Below are 21355 nucleotides of genomic sequence, written 5' to 3'. Positions count from 1 at the left end.
TGCGTATTTATCAATATATATATATATATATATATATATATATATATATATGTATATGTATAGATATATATATGTATATATATGTATGTATATATGTAATTCTTTCTCTGTTTCAATTTTTAATACTTGTGTTTCTCATGTATTTCTCTATTACTCACCACCACTCATGCCACCATATTTCTCACCACTCATGTATTTCTCTATTACTTTTAATTTTTAGACATTTTGTTCAGTGTCTGTTGTTATCAGAAGCACTCTTTCCAATTATTTGATATTTACTTACGAATTGGCTAACGATTTCATGAAAGAGGCAAGCCGACCGAATAACAAGAAATTAAATCACAGAGAGAAAAAGGGAAGCCGAGAGAGACAGAGAGAAAGAGAGAGAAAGTGAAATAAGAAGCAGGCGGCGAAAGAATCTGGTCGCTCTCTTTGAGTCCATCAGAGAGGTAAACCAGGACCTGCGCGAGTGTCGATGACGCCACCGCCAGTAAAAATCGTGCCCGGTGTTCTTTGTGTGACAGGAATCACAGTGGGTAAGGCGGTATCTGGTTATACACTGCCACAAAAAGAAACAACAGGCAAAACCGTGCCGAATCTGGCAAGAGCGTTTAGTCGTTCGGTGTACGCTCTTCAGTGAAAACGTCTAGGCGAAGGCCCGACACGTTATATTCTATTCCTACTTCCAGCACTGTGTGGTGTGCACAGCGTGTGTGCTCCAATGTGAGACGGCAGCCGCAACTCTCTCAGCCTGACAAAGCCAGGGCGAAGCAACAAGTTTTTTTTGCATGTGTAGTGTGTCGCGCGCCCTTCACGAGCAATACACCCTGTAGCTTGTTACAGCTGCTCAGCCATCAAGTTGTGTTGTGTTGTGCCGTTGATTTCACCACTCATCATCAATATCTATCTACAACGAAGGGTATGAATCAAGTGGAGAAAGCCTATTTATCTCCTATTTATCAAAAATAAATACCACGCATCTGTTCGTTTGTTCACAATCAACGCAAAAATTTGTAGAAGGTATCGATGAGGATACGAACCACAAACACATTTTATATTCGATATACGTTTCAAATTGGTGTTGTATGCAGTTTAGTTGTAGTGTCCGCTGTTTATTAGAAATATAACGGGGAACAACTCTGTAACAGCATCAACAGCCGTGATTCTGGATGGCAAAGAATAGTTGTGCCATGTATTGCCAACGAAGTGAACTTGTCGTTGAACTTGATGAATGTTCTACAAGAAAGCACAGGTGCTATGAAACGGTAGTTACCAACAAACGCCTTCTCTGCCTACAGAAAAAAATGCTATCTGTGTTTGAAAGCTGGCGTCTTAGCCGTTTTGTTTACAAAACAAATCCGGCGGCTTCTCATAGTACCTCGTAATCAAGCCGTACCAGTGCCAGAGCAAAATAAACGGATAAAAATAAACACAAAGAAATATAAGATCAAATACGTTCTCTTTGTTAACGATGTTAGCTCTCTAGCGATGAAAATAGTGTCATCAATTCTTCTCATTCAACCTGCTTGCGGAATCGTTTTATACGATTCTACCACCACAGACTATTGATCAGATGACGCAAAGCGTGTGGCAATCGCCTGTGGTCGTAATCCATTGTATAGCTTAGACCTGTAGTTATACAAAGCAAGTTATACAAAGTTAACAAACTAACCCCGAATGGTTGAGTTTTAATTCTTCTACCTTCACAAACAAAACAACTAAATTATAGCTGGAGATGTTCTCAAAACATGGATCATCCATGTTAGGCAAACACCATAATTTTCTCTGCCTTCCTTCATCAAACCCTTGAACTGGTATGAAATGTCACTTTAAAGTTTCAGTTTGTCATATACCAAGTCTAGAACTCGAAGATGAGACTGTTGAATGAGATGGCTCTAGCTGCCAATTTGGACCTCCTAATTTGGCTTTTTTGGCAACATTACCTTGTTTTGATATCCGGAAAAAAAATGTCAAAATGGCGATTTTGATTTAACAAACAAAGAGCGTCGGAGGACTCCAAAAACGGACTTTCTGACGGAACAAAAAAGTGTGATGTATCACAAGCGCATAGAACCCGATAAACCCGAGATCGCCACTGACAACAAATGATCAATGTGAACCATGCATTGATCGAAAAACGACTAAAATGCCGTGTGTTCTGGTCGCCATGGAGGCGCCAGGTGCGGCTCAATGACCACTGCAGCTGGCGTCCCCATGACACAAAAAGCAAAACTGGTTCAGGATACAATCAAATCACTTGGATGGGAGCACCGTTGTATTCACTATTGGCTGTATACTGCTATTGTATTGGCTGTATACTGCTATTGTACCGCTGTATACTGTATTGGCTCTTTCCGAATATCATTCATTTTCATCGATGGGACACGTATTGGCTGAGCAGCACTTTCTTTCCTACGAGGAAGTTGAAACTGGAGGACTAATTGGTTTGCTTCAAAAGACGAAGATTTCTTTCGTTTGGGAATAAACAATTTAGCAGAGAGATAGGGGAAATGTACTTCTAGCGATGGCACATACTTTCAATCAAATAGAAGTTTTTATTTCAATATAAAAAACATTTGATTGCTTTGAAAAAAGTTTCTATTTCCTCTTCTAGACCTGGTAACCGCATCAAGGCAAGGTTCAATAACGGCCGTGAAATAAATCAACCTTACCCAGCTTAATATTAATAATTTGTAACTTAATATAACTGCAGCGTGTCTAAATGTAAGGTTATCATTGTACAACAATTTGAAACAGCGGTTGCAAATAAACCCTCTTTGTCGTTGTAGGTTTAACATACAATACTAATAACCATATGCGAAAAAAGAACTCATTATGTTCTCGGAAACTATACTGTTTTTTTTTTTAATCCCGTATACAGCTGGTTATCTGGGTAGCTTTCTCTCCAACAGCCTGAAGACGCACCAGCTCGAGGTGAACACCGACTCGAAGACGCTGCGCTCCATCGCCCGGCTCAAAGAACCGAGGGAACTTTTCGCGTTGCCTAAAGAACGAGACTATGACTGTCCCCAGCAGGCCCCCCGATGGCCAATTGAATGTCAGGTAGGTGCACTTAGAATTTCCCTTGCCAAAAACATTTTGGACCCTGCAAGCTGCGTGACTACGACGAGCGACTGCTCTATCAATGGTCGTTTATGCATACATGCGAGGGCCGTTCAAAAAGTATCGCGACATTTGAATTTTCGCGGGCTACGTGTATTCGATTTTCGATTTTTTTTGTGGCGGTGTGTTGCTACTTATATCACTCTCTTATATCACTTACTCACTCACTTACTTATATTTTGAATTATCAGTCAATTCTAGATAGCTGTTTTGCTTGAACATGTTTTTTTTCTCAACGGCTATTTTTGTCTACTCCAAAGTAATTGACCACGAAGCGGTTATTTTAATTTTGAAAACAGCAAAAAGTCAAAGGGGGTCAGATCTGGTGTATACGGTGGCTTTGGCATCAACAGTGTGTTGTTTGGTAAAAAATACGGCCAGAAACCACGATGTGTGAGCAGTGGCACAAAATTCAATTTTTGTATTTCCACAAATACGGGCGTTTGTAGCAGATTGCACATCCTCTCGGCATTCTGAGAACATTTTGACCCACCGATACACTTCTTCTCCTTCGGGAACAACCGCTGAGTGGTCTTATCCTGCACCAGAGACAACCCGAACAAAAAAATCACTCAATTTTTCATTTTTCTAGCCGCGAATCTCAACCTGTGAGACCAGCCCTCTAACTATGGCGGTTTTACCGGAGTAAGCCCGAGTCTGTGATCCTTATACCGGTAAAATGTATGTAGCGAGCGTCCTTACTCCGCTATCCTGCGGCTTATACCGTTAAAAATCCGGTGGGCGCCGTGAGAGGTTTCCCCTATATATTTTTATTCTCCCTTCCTCTCATTCCATACACCCGCTCAATGAACTGTCAAATCGTTCTGCTGTTGTAAACAAAGGGTTAGATTTATTCAGTTTTTTACAATAACGGTTTTTGAACAATTGTTTCACTTTTCTGTATGGCACTGTTTTTTGGCAATTGTTTAGCACTGCGTTGTCGCTTTCTATAGTCCGCTTGCATCGTCGCATCGTCCGCTCCACCGTAATCGACCGCTGCGTTGTCGACATGCAATAGCAGGATGATACTTTGTTCCATTTCATGGTCGGCTGAAAATGTTAACAGATGCGGTGCACTTTAATGATTTAGAAGTAAATACCTATCGAGAAATGCTTCCCGATGCTTACATTTACTTACCGAAATAAGCAACTGCTTAGAGTTCACTTTTAAACACTATTTTTACACCGATGATGCGTAGTCGATTTGTTTGCGTCGTACTTTCTATGAAACTGAAAATTTCCAAAAGATTGACGTAAAGTGCCGGATCGTACCCTCTGTTAGCGGGAAAGAGACAGAAAATACTGCTCGCTGTTGCGCTTTCTTTCTGGCCCTTGTCGAGAACCAAATTTTCCGTGAGATGTTTCGTCTCAGTTTGGGGAATGTGAGTGACTTTTTTGTTCGGGATTATTAATATCTCTGGTGCTATTCGCAACGGTTCATTTCACGGACGTTGTTGTTAGCCTCGCGCCAACCCCCCTGTGACGCTGGTATCGGGAATCGTACCCATAGCCGACTGCGTGACAATCGGTACCGGGATTCGAACCCAGGCCAGCTGCGTGACAGCGACGAACGTTACCGGCTTCTCTTTCAGCGGTGGTGCATAATTAATAATTAAGTAAAATTGATAAACAAAAATGCACTTCAATTTGCAAATCAACCACCTGCAATTGTCAATCAATTAAATGGCATAGTGAAAGTTTATTTCTTTGTTAGCACCAAGCGCCATTTGTTATTATGGAATCATTATTTTTTTCTGGCTTTTATTATGGAACGTTTTTCTTAGAATTGCGAGAAATGTTGATCCCTATTTATAAGCAACTAGCAGACCCAGCGAACATTGTTCCGCCCCAAAGGCAATGGCCCCAGTGATAGAGCAGTTGGTAACGCTCGTCGCTGTCACGCAGCTGGCTTTAGTTCGAATCCCGGGACCGGTTACCACTCAACCGGCCATGATTTCGATTCCTGACACTGGCGTGATAGAGGGGGTTGGCGTGATCGAGGTCTGGCGCGGGGCTAACAACCCCGCCCGTAAAAACGAACTGTTACAGAGAGCATCAGGGATTAACATTGTCTCTGGTTCAGGTTAAGACCGTTCAGCGATTGTTGCCCAATAAGAAGAAGAAGAAAAATAATACGTAGCAATAACAATAATAAGTTACTCTTTAACTATATTGTGTGTTAGTCAAAACATAAATAAATAAATACCTTGAATGTCGGATTAAACCCTCGTTCATTGATAACCTTTGCCCCAAATGACGTCATTTGGAAACAGCCATTGTAATTTCGAATGTTTTCCACAAAATGACGTGATGCGGGTGTTTCACTACAAAGCAATGAATGCAAAGGTTCTGGTGGTGGAGTCAGTAAAGACAATTAAACTTTTCCGCTGAGGCAACACAATCCGGCCGTTTCTCCGGAAAATTTCAACGCATCACACTTATCACAATGAACGTTTATTGGCCCAGTGCGAACACTCTTATGCTCGCTGTACTTAGCGATGCAATTGTATCGAAACGCTGCTCGATACAAATCAGCTTCTTCTTCAGAAACAGCCGCTGAGCGAACATCCAAATCAGCATCTCGTCGAAAATTATCTAATTGTTGGTTTATATTTTTCGCTCGTCGATTTCGCATTGCCAACCGAGTCGTTGCACGGGTTCCCTCTGTTTGCTCTTGGAGTTGAGAAGCGCGAATTTCAGAAATACGAACGCGTTCCCCATCACGGGCAATTTCGTTTTCTTCTTCAGTCATTTCATTCGCAAACCTTCGCATCCTTTTTGCATTACGGCTTTGTCGGGAAAGATTCGACCGTCTTGGTCGCGGCATTCTTAAGGGGGTGTAAGATGCTTTTTTATTCACTGTCCGTTATTACGATACTACGCTGCGTTCGCGCATTGTTTGAATAGTTATATTTGACAGTTATAAAAATGACAGCTAAGTAACAATCAAAAGTTTCGCGAGAATGAGTGAAATCTATAAACGCGAGAGAGATTGTCAAATCGCCAAACTAATTGCAAGAGAGACTCGCGAGAACGTACGAAAGAGAGAGTCTCGCTGAAAACTCGTTTTGCTCGTAGTGACGCTCTCTGTCTGGCCTTTCTGTCTGGCCTCTTTTGGTCGAGAAGCAAAAAACCGTAGCCCCCCCATATACTTTCTTTCATGCGTCCGTGTGAGAGGTCCGTATTTTTGGTTGGGAGGAGACGCTGCATTAGCGAGAAAGAGAAAAAAATAGTTGTTTGCTGTTGCGCGCTCTGTTTGGTGCGCTTGATTGCGGTGAGGGAACGCTTGCTTGGGGTGAGGAAGCGAGAAAGAGAAGCCAACAGTTGTTTGCTGTTGTGCGCTCTGTCTGTCTCGTCTCAGTATGAAAAAATGCAATTGTTGCTTCATTGTAACGCAGTCGGAATATAAAAAAGTCAAAAAGCCTTCCTTGGGATCTAAGCTACCTCTACACCAATTTTCAGTCAGATCGGTTCAGCCGTTCTTGAGTTATAAGAGTTCCAACATTCTGCGACTTTCTTTTATATATATAGAAGATAGATAGATATATTAAATCAAGCCCAAAAACTAACCAAAGTCGGTATATCTAAACAATGATAATAATTCAAACAGTTAAATAAAGTGAACATTGCACCAACTATCATAAACATATTAAAAAAAAATACCACAGAAAGTAACATTTTCAATTTTGGATAGGCCTTTGTGTCTCTAAACCTTGACGTAGTATGGCCGGGTAAATTGGCTAACAAAAAAATTTGATTGAGATTAATGCTGCAGCCTATTCATAGCTAGCTTTAGTTGCGCGACTCATTCTTGCCCTAGTGCTCAAGGATCAGGTGATGACGTCAAGCAAGCATTCTTAGACGTTATTAGAGTATCCATTGTCTTGCTTTTGTGATTTTCGTGGGCTTTCTGTCCTGGTTTATGCAGGTACACGAAGAGCGTATCTATCACCTTGACGATGCACCAGAAACACCGGAACCATACTATCAGCCGACCGGGAAGGAGCTGCAACCGAGACCGGTAGGCGAAGAGAACGGTATCATCGTATATAACTACAATCCAACCAGCGCGGTACACTACGTGAGTATCCTATCCGCAAAGTACAACACGACAATGTTCCAGCGATCAATCCGCACTGTTAGCTAGGCATCGCCTCCATTAAACTCCGTTGTGCTCCGTTGTTTCGCTGTTCTTTGGGTGGCTGGTGTTGACATCCGTTACCATAATTAGAAAGCGACCTGTGGTCACTATATGCACGAACCTTATTCGGCTCGCTTTCTCATGTATTGAAAACACTTCAACCCCTTCCCTAATTTTTCGATGAATCATCAACCGCTAAAGAAGGAATTTATTTTTATCTTTTTACCTTTCGAAGAACGAGCGAAGCAGTAGTAAAGTTCTTTTACCTTGCTATCTCCGTTCATTTTTTGTGTTGAGTTTGTGCTAATATTATTCTCTTCCGCTAAGGACATTTTATTAATTCTTACCTTCTGCGGTTAACTTAGAGACCAATCCGATGGTGCTACATCGGGGCATCGGGGCATAAAATCCGTATGCTCCACTCATGATTTTAACTAAAGGCAAACAACCATTTAGAACAACAATCAGAACCAATCTCAAACATTGTACGAACCACAGGAACAACCGGCAACCGGAAACAGAATAAAATGCTTGCTCGCGGCACTAAAAACCTTGGATGCTTCCGTAGTCAGAAGAGTCCAAACTGAACGCAGCAGCGCTGATAGCGGACTGAGTATGACGAGCATATTAACACCCAAGAGCAGATGAACAACTTGACACAGGTATTACCATGTGGCCATGAGAAATGATTGGACCACCACGAGGTAGAAGTCAATAATTCTAGAGACCTAACTTGGGCAAATTTTGTTGAATGGAAAGATACTAACCCTAAGCTTGAAACAAGCAACTCATACAGCAAGCAAGCAAGTCCGCCATATTATAAAAAGTGCGTCTGACGTAGTGGATTTACCACCACATACATGAGCTACGCGTGCAGCACCAACAACTCCACCATCAAGCAACGGCTACGACAGTCACGAGTACAACGACAACCAAAAAGGCGAACGGATCGGAGAATCAATAGCGCGCGTTACAGAATTGCATACCATTATAGTCACAATTAATCCGGTGTACGCTTTCTGCCCACAGTTTAGTCGTTCGACGGTTGGCGGCTCGAAGCCGCAAACGGCGGCTCACCCGAGCCCTCTCGACCCGGATGATCTAGTGTTCGAGTCGCGCTTCGAGAGTGGTAACCTGGGCCGGGCTATCAAAATTACACCGACGTATTACGAGCTCTACCTTCGACCGGACATGTATACCAACCGACATACGCAATGGTTCTACTTTCAGGTCAAAAATACCAAGGCGAAAGTCATTTACAGGTGAGCAATTTCTCAAATAGGTACTGTGTTTCAAAAAACATATCCGGGGCATTATAAAAACCGAGCCTGTTTTGCGACATGTCAATGTGTCATCAATCACTATCAATCTGCGGATGGTAAACGCTCTTCAATCTAAGGCCCATCATTATACTTGCTATATCAAACAATAGCGACTTTCGCGTTTACTTCTTCTTGAGTTTTGACTAACTGGCCTCTGACACTTATACGTGACGGTGTATTACGTAGGACAGCGGTCCCCTTAAATGAACATCAACCAATCCTATCACTCATTGATAACCTAGACAAATCCTAGACCTAGACAATGTTTACTACTGATACAGGTAATATCATCTAATATATTCCTTGGAAGGCTTTTCTTGCTCAGATTCCGATTAATTAATTAATCATTAATTGAATTACGACAAAAACAGGGAAAAATCACCGCTAAACCAGCTTTCTGATATTATGTTTTCGTATGACGGTTTCCCCAACGGTAAGTGCCCCCGACGCTTTCTCCCGTAATTAGTGTTTCAGCGTAAAACACCATTTTTGTGGATTGGATGGATGTGGATTGATGGATGGATGGATAGGACAGATGGAAGTATGGGTTGAGCCAATTCATTAAAACCTTTTGAACATTATTAAACATATTTTCAATAATAATATTTTCAAGAATATTATAAAGCTTTGAATTTCTTCTTGTGGTTTTTATGCGACAATTATGGTCTAACTAAAGGGTGGTCCATCTAATATTTGTTTTTGGTTGGTTATAAAACAGAACGGCTGAATATTTTTCGATGGTTAAACATTTATTCGAAAGGATTATTCATTGACATTTATGTATAAACTACAATTTTGGTTGCAGAAAATTGGGAAATATGAAAAACTTATTTCCAAAGTAGTAGGTTTTCATCTCAAACGGTACGAAATTGCCAAAGATCATTTCCATCTTGAAGGTTATGTTAATAATTAAATTGTCGTTTTGCAAAAGTACAATAGAATAATTGCAAGAGAATCTAATGCACCCAAAACGAGTTCCCATCCAACATTTCCGAGATAGGTTCTGACATATTTTTTGATGTATATATGTAACCGAGTTTTCATGTTGAAAAATCAGTTTATTGTGTCTTTTACCCTATTCTGATCGTTTTATGACCAAAGCTTGCTTCACGCTTCACGCTTGCAACGCATTCACTGTTTCATCAATTTATAATTTTCAATAGGGTTTAAAAGCTCATAATACACCACGCCTTTCATATACCACTAGCTTTTCATATACCACTATACCACTATATTTTCTAATCAATCCCATGGCACTCAAGCGTTTGGAAACTGTCGTGTAGTCAACTCCTAACATTTCTTCAACCTTGTTTGCATGTGACATGCATCTTGATCGAGTAGTATTGCTAATTCCTCATCATCAAACTTTTTTGGTTGTCCAGGTGGCTGTTGGTCATGCAAGCAAAAAACATAATTCAGCAAGATCATGTTCACCATAAATTAAAGCCATTGAAATACGATGACTTTCGGTACCACTTTTCTTAAAATTGAAGAAATGAAGAAGTACTACCCGCTAAAACACCTTTATTCTTCAATATGTACTATATTTTGTTCTCTTCTAAGTAATCCCCATCAGACATTATACACTTGTGCTAAAAATGTTTACCAATCCTTGATGCACATTTAAAAAATATTTTTTTTGTTTTCTCGTTCAGCTTCTCCTTCCATGCCGTCTTTGTTTCCTCAATGTTAGCGTAGCGTTGTCCTTTGACAAAAAAGCCACATGCGGCAAGATCTGAGAAATACGGTGGCTGTGGCATCATTAGTGTGTTGTTTTGGTAAAAAAATCACGCACAAGCAACAAAGTGTAAGCGTTATCATTCAATATATGTAGCCCGCGGAATTTTAATGTTCAGGATAATTTTTGAACATACTTCGTGTATAAGATAAATGAAATATCTCAAGAGTTTTTCTATCAACAATGCAAAACGGATTTTCCCACCCTCCACCCTTCCCTCCTTATAAATATCGCTTAGTCAGCCATGCTCTGTTGATGTGGGTATAAAAATAAATAATTACCATTCCACCAACATTCCTTTTTTCACATAGCACCTCCTTTCTTCTACATTCACAACTTCGTAACACATCGCTCAATAAGTCCGTAGGATAGCTTATAAAACAACAATATTTTGATATAATTTGTATTTATTCATCAACATAGTCTCCTTTTAAGGCGATACAATCAGTCCAACGCTTCTCTAACTTTTCGATACCATGTTTGTAGAACGATTTATCTTTCCCTTCAAAATATGCCTCAGTTTCGGCGATGACCTCCTCATTCGATCCAAATCTCTTTCCCTGGAGCATCCTTTAGAGATCCGAGAACAGCCAATAATCGCTGGGGGCCAAATCTGGCGAGTATGGTTGATGGGGCAACAATTCGAAGTGCAATTCATTCATTTTCACCATCGTTTTCATTGACTTGTGACACGGTGCATTGTGTTGATGAAAGAGAATTTTTTTCTTCTTCATGTGCGGTCGTTTTGCGTCGATTTCAGCCTTCAATCGTTCCAACAATGCCATGTAATATTCGCTGTTGATTGTTTTACCTTTCTCAAGATAGTCTATGAACAATATACCATGACTATCCCAGAATACGGAGGCCATAACCTTGCCAGCAGAAGTTTGAGTCTTTGGGCGCTTTGGGCGGCTTTCACCGGCTGGTGTCCACTCAGCCAACTGCCGATTTGACCCAGGAGTGAAGTGGTAGATCCATGTTTCATGCATTGTGACGTAGCGACGAAAGAAATCCTTTTTATCACGGTTAAATAGGGCCAAACATGCCTCAGAATCATCGATTCGTTGTTGTTTTTGGTCCGGTGTTAGCCAACGCGGCACCCATTTCGAACAAAGCTTCCGCATACCCAAATGTTCATGCAAAATGGTAAACACACTGCCTTCTGATATCTTTACGGCCTCAGCAATCTCCTTCAATTTCAATTTGCGGTCGGATAAGACGATTTTGTGGACTTTTTGTATGTTTTCTTCAGTAACTGCCGAATTTGGGCGACCGGAACGTTCAGCATCATCGGTGTTCGTACGACCACGTTTAAAGTCACCAAACCCCTTCTCAACCATTTGCCTCGATGGAGCAGAGTCCGAATAACATTTGTCAAGCCACTGTTTAGTTTGCACGGTATTTTTTCCCATCACAAAGCAATGCTTAATGAGCACACGAAATTCTGATTTTTCCATTTTTTTCAATTGACAAAAGTTGATTGAATTGTTCACACTGTAACTTGGTAAATAATAGTCCGAATGTCATGAAACTTTGACAGATATCGTTTGAAGGTTGGTACTGTCTAAAAATCATAAGGATTTTGTATTTGTTTCGCCATCTATATGTCATCCTGCGAACTTATTGAGCGATGTGTTATTATTTCTTAAAACAGCGAAAAGTATTGTCAAACAGCTGGTGGAAACAGCCCCAAAACTTTAAGAGGCTGTGGAATCTACTCTATTTAATGCGTACCGTTGCTAATTTGATGGTTTCTTCAACTACTACTTTGAATGATCTTAACGAGCGGGCTGAATGTCGAGGAATGAACTATAATTGAAAGTTTTCACTTTCAACAATGATAATTTAGCATCAAATCGACAAGAATGAAAATAAAATTATCTTATTTATTTTTTTCATTCTTTTCTTTAAATTCGTGTATTAAACGAATATACGGACGCGTACATTGAAATGCTTAGAAGCCAGATGGTAGCGGACACCACGTACGATTGTAATCTTCACTCAACCATGTAGGTCGTAGTCGACAATCTCTAAAAATAAATTCCAGCTTCAACAATCCCCGAATGACATGGCAAGACCGTACTAGAAAACACAAAAAGCGAGAATCTATCTTTGAATAAGCACACAGAACACAGCTGCTGCAATGTGACGCATTTTCGAGTATCTTTTTACTAGCGCATACATATCATATAATTTGACATTTGTGACCTAACTACAACAACAAAACGTGCAACTACCTTAATGAAAGTATTGTTCGTCGTTAGCTACTACTTTCTGTCATCTTTTAGGTAGTTCCTCGATTCCGTGTCGATAGAACTTCTCATTTTTATCGGCGATCCCCTCAGAGACCCATTTTTCAATACTTTCATAATTAGTTAACCTCTGTGCTGCCAAATCGTTACTCATGTATCGGAACAAATACTAATCCGAAAAAGCAACATCTGGTGAATACAGCGGGGGGTTAACAATTCCCATCCGACACTTTCGAGATAGGTTTTGACAGATTTTGCTATGTGGGGTCGAGCGTTGTCATTTTGAAAAATCAGCATATCATGTCTTTTATCCCATTCCCGTCGTTTTATGGTCAAAGCTTTGCTTCAAATACATTAATTGTTGTCGATCGTCCTTCAATAATTTCATAACGTTTTGAAATCTAACAGTACACCACGCCTTTCATATCCCACCATAACATAACAGCATAACCGTTGCGCAGTGAATATTTCGCTTTGGTTGCGATGGACCTGATTCACCAAGCTGTATCCAGGCCTTTTTGGGTGTAGGATTCTTGTAATAACTCCCCTTTTCATCACCAGTTATGATTCGGTACAAGAATCAATTTTTTCTACCGTGCAAGCAGTAATGAAAATGTACTCCCCGCAAAAAGGCTCTATCAGGAACAAAACATGACATGTTCAAATGCTTAAAACAGGTGTTGTTTACACTTTGACCAAACAATCTATACTGCGAAAGATGCGTAATTACAGTAGCTATCAAATACATGTGAGAATGGATAAAAGGCAAGAGTAAATTGATAAAGTACTTCTTTTCAGTTTGGCATCCGACTGTCGAGTGACGCCGCTGGACTGGATTTTTCAATAATTGTTGTCATTTTTCAAATAGCTCTTTTTTCAAGTTCAGAAGATCAATTTGTCAGTTACTTATGATGCTGTCACAATGTGGTTTAATCAGTTTTGCACTATTTTTCGTATCGTACGCAGATTTTCCATCATTAACCTCACGAAACCGGACAGTCTGTACAAGGAGGGAATGCGGCCGCTGATGTACTCAACAACGGATGCAGAGTGCAATCAAATCGGTTGGCGCCGCTGTGGTGACAACATTGCCTACTTCCGCAACGAGGATAACAGGTAAGTCGACTGTGTGACATGCATCTGACTGAATTGCTGCCATTCTCTTTCCCTCCATTCCATTCACCTCCACCATTCTTTTTTCGGAGTTCACAGTAATGGTTACAACTACAGCCATTATCATCACCGGCCATGCGACGACGACGACGAGGAATACATCGGCACCAGCTCCTTCACGTTGTCTTTCAACATCGAATTTCGATACGATGGTGACACAGTGTTCTTTGCACACAGCTACCCGTACACCTACTCTGAACTGCAAGACTACCTAATGTGCATCCAACGTAACCCGGTCAAGTCGAAGTTCTGCAAGTTGCGGCTGTTGTGCCGTTCACTCGCTGGCAATAATGTTTACTATCTCACAGTCACTGCACCGACGACGCACGAAGATGACAATCAGAAGGTGAGCATAGGACGATTGCACCTAGTTGTGTTTTAAACTAAAATTCAAAGTTTCCCTCAAACACAATTTTCCCTCAATTATGACAAACTACGGGACAGAAGAAGAAAGCAGTCATTATTACCGCACGTGTTCACCCTGGCGAAAGCCCGTCTTCGTGGATGATGAAGGGTCTGATGGACTTCATAACTGGCGATTCGTACGTGGTATGTGGAGACAAAATTTCGTGACACGATCGTGAACAACTATGCAATCAAATTATATTTTTTATCATACAACAACAGGCGAAGAAATTGCGACACAAGTTCATTTTCAAACTGGTGCCTATGCTTAACCCGGACGGCGTTATTGTGGGAAACACACGCAGCTCCCTCACCGGGCGAGACCTAAATCGTCAGTATCGAACAGTCATCCGCGAAACGTATCCTTCGATCTGGAACACCAAGGCAATGATTAGAAGGTGGGTTTCACGTGAGTGATTTCGTCGTATGAAGCGAAACTAATACTCAACTGACTTATTTTTTCTCTCACAGACTGATGGAAGACTGCGGTGTCGCCATGTACTGCGACATGCATGCACATTCACGCAAGCACAACGTGTTCATCTACGGGTGCGAAAACCTGAAGCGCCATCCGGATAGACGCTTGTTGGAACAAGTGTTTCCGCTAATGCTGCACAAAAATGTGGCCGATAAGGTATAGTAATTGTTGTCATTATCGTCATCTGTGAACCTAGGAATTCATTTACAGCTCTAAAATGCCTTCCTTCCTCCGTTCCGTACGCGGTACACAGTTTTCGTTTGAAAATTGCAAATTCAAGGTGCAGAAAAACAAGGAGGGCACCGGTCGGATAGTGGTTTGGGTGTTAGGAGTGACCAACAGCTACACCTTAGAGGCATCGTTTGGTGGTAGCACATTGGGAGGTCGCGCTGGAACCCACTTCTCAACCACAGTACGTAAACAAGAAACCTATTCTCTGAACAGCAACAGCACTAAGTTAACATTTCTCGTCCAACGATTTGCAGGACTATGAGCATATTGGGCGAGCCTATTGCGAAACGCTGATGGACTACTACGACGATAATCCGATTAAAGTAAATTATTATGTCAAGCGAATCCGGAAGATTCGTAAGCGGGAAAAACGGCTACGAAAAGCACTGCGCAAGCAGCAGCAGGAAAGCTTCTGGTGGCTGAACGAAAGCTGATCATAATCCCAAGAAAAATGGCTTCTTAGCTAACCACACGCGAGCCCCAAAAGCCACAAGGCGTCAAATTAAAAACAACTTTCTTTCTGCCACGCGCTTTATCGGGACCCTCCGATAGCTCCAGCTTACCACTTTCTATCATACTGTGCACCTATTTTTTATTTCTACAGCTTGTTCTCGTAGTCATCGATATTTGTTAGTTTTCATAAATTAAGTACAAAAAAGCTACCCACACACTATTAAACATTGAGATTCTAACCGTTTCCAAATACCAGCACATGACAATAGGGATCACGGAGGGTATTCTTATGCCACAATCAAACACTAAAAACGTTCTAGCATCGCGGCACGCGTGTATTTGTGCTACTCTTTACAACTCTCCATAACATATCCGAAATGTAATAACATATGTTACATGGAATGCAAAGTACTATAATCAAGATCCACCTACAGTTACGAAAGATTCAGATTGATGGTGGAATTCACTGTGTTTGATACTAGAGGCACCGTTTCAGAATATTGTTATGCATCTAGCAACGTCGTCTATAACATTAACTGTCCGTAAGTAACAGTTACTGAACCATGTCAAGCGCACTGCGTTCTCACCAATTATCCCATATCGTTTTGAACGATCGTCATCCAGTTTTGTAGTCAATATTGCATACGTTAGTTAAAGGGAAAAGTTACAACAGTACCCACACACCCGCACACAATACAATCCGTTCCGTTTTTCTCTCTATGCCCACTTACCAACGTGTAACGTACACCACCACACAAAAACATCACATGTGAATTGCAGCGTGGTTACCGGCAGCTGGTGCGCAAGTACCTCTGGTACATATTGAATCTGCACAACCCGGACGGAACCGGACCGTCCAAAAATGCGATCCACGGAAAGTTACGCCAGTTCACGCGCATCCCGGTACCCCGTACGGCCGACGAAATGGAGGCGCAGCGCGAGGAGCGCCGCCAAGAGGAGCAACAGCGGGAGGACAAGCGGAGCAAATCTATCGTGTATTTTCCTCGGTACACCTACTACCCTTTGCGCGTGACTCCTGAGAAACCTTTCCTTTTCAACTGGAAACATTGGTTCTGGCCATAAAGCTAAAACGCACAAGCAGAAAGGAAACGGTAAACCGCGAATCTTGAATCTTGGATCTGTCAACAACTGCGGTCTGGAACAAAATAAAAAGCAGCAGCGACATCAGCGATGCTACCTGCGAGCGATGCATGATAGTCAAAAATATGACGAGAGGACGATGTTATGAAGCTGTCGAAGCAATAATACTTTTCCATTAAAATCAATTTCAGAATGACCTTGTAGATGATTAGTTTGCATTAGTTTTGTAGGGTGAATTAAACCGCAGTAGTATTTTTTCGCAGTAATATATATCGATCGATAGAGAGAAAGATATGCTAACTATTCTTATGTGTATATATGTGACAACTTAACCGGCAATACAATTTAAACAATTTTTTCTGCACTGCTGCACACTTTTATTCATTGATGTTATTTATCATGTACACCTTTGTAGTTGCGTAGTTCGAAATTGTGAGCGAACTGTGGTTTTTGCTAGTTGCTAGTTAGAATTTGCTGTTTGGTAGCGTTTGGTTCGATCACTTCGAGCAGCGCCTTGGTTAGGTATATTGATTTATCGGAATTTAAAAATATGGAAAGTGCATTTCGAACATCAAAAGTATTTTGTAGCATTGACATGTAACACGGTATTTCCGTTACATAACAAACAGGAAAAGCTACGCATTAAAATTCTCACCCGGCTATCGAAAGAGGGCTCGAGCGCTGAGGAGCCGCTTAATATTCCCCTGTCAGACTACTCCAGCGACGAGGGTGATACAACTAGCAGTAGCTCGGAGGACGAAGGAAAAGACAGTATGGCCGAACTAGAAGGACCGTGCTGTTCGACATTAAAGGTGCCTCCGTCGTCTCCTGTGCTGCCTCAGAAGCTGAAGGGCAACAAAAAGGTAATCATCAAGCTCATGTGAATGTTCGAAAATCAATCGCAACAGAGGAGCTTAACTTCTGCATTGCACGAATAAAGACATTACACAATGCCTCGAAATCTCGATTGAAACGGCATCATGCCACAAAAGACCCAAAACGATTTTCTCTGTTTCAATACAGAACAAAAAGCCAATTTCGCAGCAAGCGGTGCGTCCTTCGTACCGGCGAAAATCGCAAAGCGTACAACGCATCGTATTAGACATTCCAACAACGGAGCCAGTGAGCGATTTCTTCGAGTATACATCCGAGGATGAACTGATCGTTCCTGCTGCCGTGTCTGACACAGAGAACACATTACAGCGCACGTTCTGGCGACGCAGCCGACTTCGGGAGACGGACAACATACGCAAGTTGACGCTGCTTGGTTGCGAAACGCAATACCTGATGCCGCCGGAGTTGATCGTGCGCTCGGCCACAAATCACTACCATTCAGAGGACGAGGACGAGCAAAGCAGGATGGTTATGAGCATTATCAAAGAATTTCCTCCGGTTATGAGTAAGGAACGCATTTGGCAGCGCTCGAGCGAAAGCGAAAGGTAAACCGTGCTTTCCCTAAACAACGGACCACTAGTGCACCTATGCTAAGAGTTCCGTTTCATTTCTCTATTTGAAAGCGATTTCCGTAGGACGGTAGAGGCGCACAAGTCGTCCAGCCCGGATCATTGCCATTTAAGATTCTCGCTTAAGCGCTCCATCTGGACCGGTGCGCACTCAGATGGATATCTCAACGATTTCAACAACCCACGGCCGATATCATGGGGCGCCCCACCAACACTGGTTAAATCGACGTATAACGATAATGAAGCGCTATTAACGTAGGAAATATCGTTAAGAAGCTTGTGGCTCGTGTGTGTCACCACCATTAATCCCGACTTCTCTTCCGCTCTCGACATCTGCAGCGCTTGCTCACAGAAGCTGGCTGCCTGGAAGGACGAAAAGCGAATCCTGAAAGAGAAACATCACAAGAGCATGCTGAAACATCACACACACACGCTCGCTCTCGGTAAAGATAAGGAGAACCGGAGCGTGCGAATAAAGATGACGGTTGGAGCAGATCCATTGGCTTTCTCACTCGGGCAAAGCAGTACAACAAGGCAGCAGAAGGTTGCCGCAAGTTGCACCGTCGAAAAGAAGCAGCCATTGGACGGATCTGAAGGAAGCGGTATGTCACGAGTTAGACGTAAAACTCGGTATGTAGCGAATCGCGGTCATGCTTGACATATCACATAACATGTATGTTTCCGTATTCCATGTCGTATTGCATGCATCTCACGATAGTGTTACGTTGAGCAAGATAGTGGAGAAAGCAGACATCATTACTCACCTTTCGCGAAATTCACGAGTTGGCCAGACACGCCGCTTGCTGTCCACCAGCACACTGTCGGCGGTGAGTTCACCACGCAAGGTCCTTTTGACTGTACCTTCCGCGATCTCACTGGCCTCCGGGGCAGGGTCGAATGGGGTCAACGGAACGAATGGTACAAACGCGCAGTCATTGGCGGTAAAAAATCCGGGAAAGTTTAAAACGAGCGGGATCGTGGTTACTGCCGCCCAGCCCCTACCAAAGACGCGCAAATCGTTCGCCCGCGGGAAGATTACAGCCTCTCCTATTAAACTGCCCACAACCAGTATCGATATCCACCTGATGACCCTCTGCTCCGAGTCTGAATCTGAAAGAAATGTAAAGGTAGCATCCAGTAAGAAACACCGGAAGAAACGCACGGCTAAGGAGAAATCCACCAAATGAAACACGTTGACCGCGTTGCAGTTTCTTTAGGGAAGTGTAAATATTTCTTCGGCTCCATAACCTACACGGTGAAGTGAACAAAGATGCGTTCATGTTTTTCTTGGTATTAAACTGCTTTTGATTGATATCTAACTGCTGCAGTAACTGTAGCTTATGATGTGGATAATGAGGTAGCAGGCACCGGTAGCTCCGCAAACTTTATGTAGACAACAAATAACGAGCGTATTGAACTGAGCAAATAATAAAGCACATAACTGTAGCGGCTAACAGAAAGTACATAGAAATTACAATTATTCTACAAAAGAAATTTTTCTAATCTCTGAAAAAATATTCGTTCAACGAATAACACGAAGAGAAATGGGCATTTGTTTTCATGGACCGACCCGTTCTCTCAATGTCTACATCGAGCTTGTATACGACCCATAGATGTGTAAGAGAGCGCGATAAGGAATAAAAGGGAATATTTTTTTATCGATCAACGGAATGTAGCTTCATCGTTCACCATGTTGATGCATGTTTGCCGCTTAACTTCGCTTGCAGCTACGACTCTGACGAAAACTAGATGCCCTTATTTATAAGATTGGAGGGTTCTTTGATTATTTTCGCATGCTTATTGACACAATTTAGAACTTCCGTAACACGCTTACAAAGGGTGACGGTGAGCTACTTGACGTTGCGATTGTCACCAAAATATCATAGTACACTCTTGTCATGAAGTACAACACAGCTATCACAGCGATAGTTGTACTGTTCTTCTGACCAATATTTGCATCGACTTTCGCCACATTATTTTCGTCGATGTTGAACGGATGGTGGAAGTTAGCACTTGATTAGCAACTTGAGGCAAAATGAACAAAACCCGGATGTATTTCGGCTGTACAGGCATAGAGCTTGGATAGAGTTGGAAAAGTATAAGATTCCGCATTACCAATTTACTATTTTATCACTATCTCCTTCCTATACACCACCGCTGATGCTCTGCCACTTCTATAGCAGCTGTGCTATAGGATAGCTATGCTGTAATGGCAGCTGTGACTTAGGTGAAGATATCCGTCGGCTAATAGTGTTTCTCGCTTCTCACTATGAGATGGACTGCGCCGTGAGAAGAATCTAATGTCAAAACACCCCTACCCGAGTGAGAATTTTATATGACAGTTGCGGTCTGGTCGTTGTTTTCATACTGGTGGGCTACATGAGGAGTAACGTAATGTTTTTGACATTACAGATTAATGCCAAACTGCTGCGCCTCTGTCAACACGTTTACGGATCGGCCGAGGAGTAAACCCGAGCGTAATTATTTTTTTTCATACGCTTTGCTTACAAACAGAGGATAATTTAAGTTCTTATTTGCTGGTATAGCAACAAAATCGAAAAATACAGAAAAACATATTCAGAAATCAAATAATTTCACTTCTATTTCTATTTTCTCGGACCAAAAACACGAACGTAAACACGTTTGACATTTCGATTTAATATTTTTCTGCCACACGAAGCGTAAACGATTTGACATTACAAATTCATTTTACGCTAGTTTTCACGCCTCATGTAGCCCCCCAGTAACAGTTTAACGTTGGAGTGCCGGACTGGATGCTACATTAGCGTAACAGAGACAAAATAGTTGTTCGCTGTTGCGCTGGTGAGAAAAGAATCGGATCTCAGATATTTCGTCTCAGTATGGAGAATATGAGTGACTTTTTTTTTGGGCTGTGGTAACACAGCAGCAGTCTGCACGTACACTGCACACACAAACTGAAACTGTGGCGCTACACGAAGCGTGAAAACTGGCGTAAAATTAATTATTAATGTCAAACTGTCTACGCTTCGTGTGGCAGCAAAAATATAAAAACGAAATGTCAAACGTGTTTACGTTCGTGTTTTTGATCCGAGAAAATAGAAATAGAAGAGAAATAAATTGATTTCTGAATATTATTTTCTGTTGTTTTTTTTTATTTTGTTGCTATACCGGCAAATAAGAACTTAAATTATCCTCTGTTTGTAAGCATGCGTATGCAAAAAGTATTTACGCTCGGGGTTTACGCCTCGACCGAGCCGTAAACGTTTTGACAGAAGCGTAGCAGTTTGGCATTAATCGTTAATGTCAAAAATATTACGTTTCGCATCGTCTGTCGCCACAGTAAAGGGCGGTTTACACGCTGCGATCTGCAATGCAATATCGCTCGAAGTGACATCTCCGGAGACGTCATAAATGTCACTGCCGCGGGTGGAAATCTGAAGACTCGACATGCAATTTGTGAACAAATTTCAAAACAGGGTCAGTTTGTCGGTTG

General features: G+C 41.8%; 2 protein-coding genes across 2 annotated transcripts in view; one reads left to right on the top strand and one right to left on the bottom strand.

Moving 5' to 3' along the window:
* LOC131214115 (cytosolic carboxypeptidase Nna1-like) overlaps positions 1-19259 on the top strand; it is a 21572-nt gene extending 2313 nt beyond the window's left edge. The window contains exons 2-16 of the mRNA XM_058208480.1: positions 2882-3063; positions 7052-7204; positions 8294-8526; positions 13543-13692; positions 13789-14095; positions 14194-14298; positions 14377-14552; positions 14626-14788; positions 14886-15044; positions 15118-15186; positions 17047-17280; positions 17441-17856; positions 17947-18135; positions 18220-18510; positions 18599-19259. Coding sequence (XP_058064463.1) covers positions 2882-3063; positions 7052-7204; positions 8294-8526; positions 13543-13692; positions 13789-14095; positions 14194-14298; positions 14377-14552; positions 14626-14788; positions 14886-15044; positions 15118-15186; positions 17047-17280; positions 17441-17856; positions 17947-18135; positions 18220-18510; positions 18599-19067 — 3296 coding nt within the window. The 3' untranslated portion in view covers positions 19068-19259. The remainder of the gene's footprint in view (positions 1-2881; positions 3064-7051; positions 7205-8293; positions 8527-13542; positions 13693-13788; positions 14096-14193; positions 14299-14376; positions 14553-14625; positions 14789-14885; positions 15045-15117; positions 15187-17046; positions 17281-17440; positions 17857-17946; positions 18136-18219; positions 18511-18598) is intronic.
* The window catches only part of LOC131214116 (glutamine-dependent NAD(+) synthetase), a 52078-nt gene extending 32802 nt beyond the window's left edge, over positions 1-19276 (bottom strand). The window contains exons 1-2 of the mRNA XM_058208482.1: positions 19061-19276; positions 18645-18990 (exon numbers count right to left, since the gene is read on the bottom strand). The gene's annotated coding sequence lies outside the window, so the exon portion shown is untranslated. The remainder of the gene's footprint in view (positions 1-18644; positions 18991-19060) is intronic.
* Positions 19277-21355: the final 2079 nt, after the last annotated feature.

This window comes from Anopheles bellator, assembly GCF_943735745.2.
Source record: "Anopheles bellator chromosome X unlocalized genomic scaffold, idAnoBellAS_SP24_06.2 X_unloc_1, whole genome shotgun sequence".
Lineage (NCBI taxonomy): Eukaryota > Metazoa > Arthropoda > Insecta > Diptera > Culicidae > Anopheles > Anopheles bellator.
Note: the sequence above shows the minus strand (reverse complement) of the source record. Positions and strands in the feature narration are given on the sequence as shown.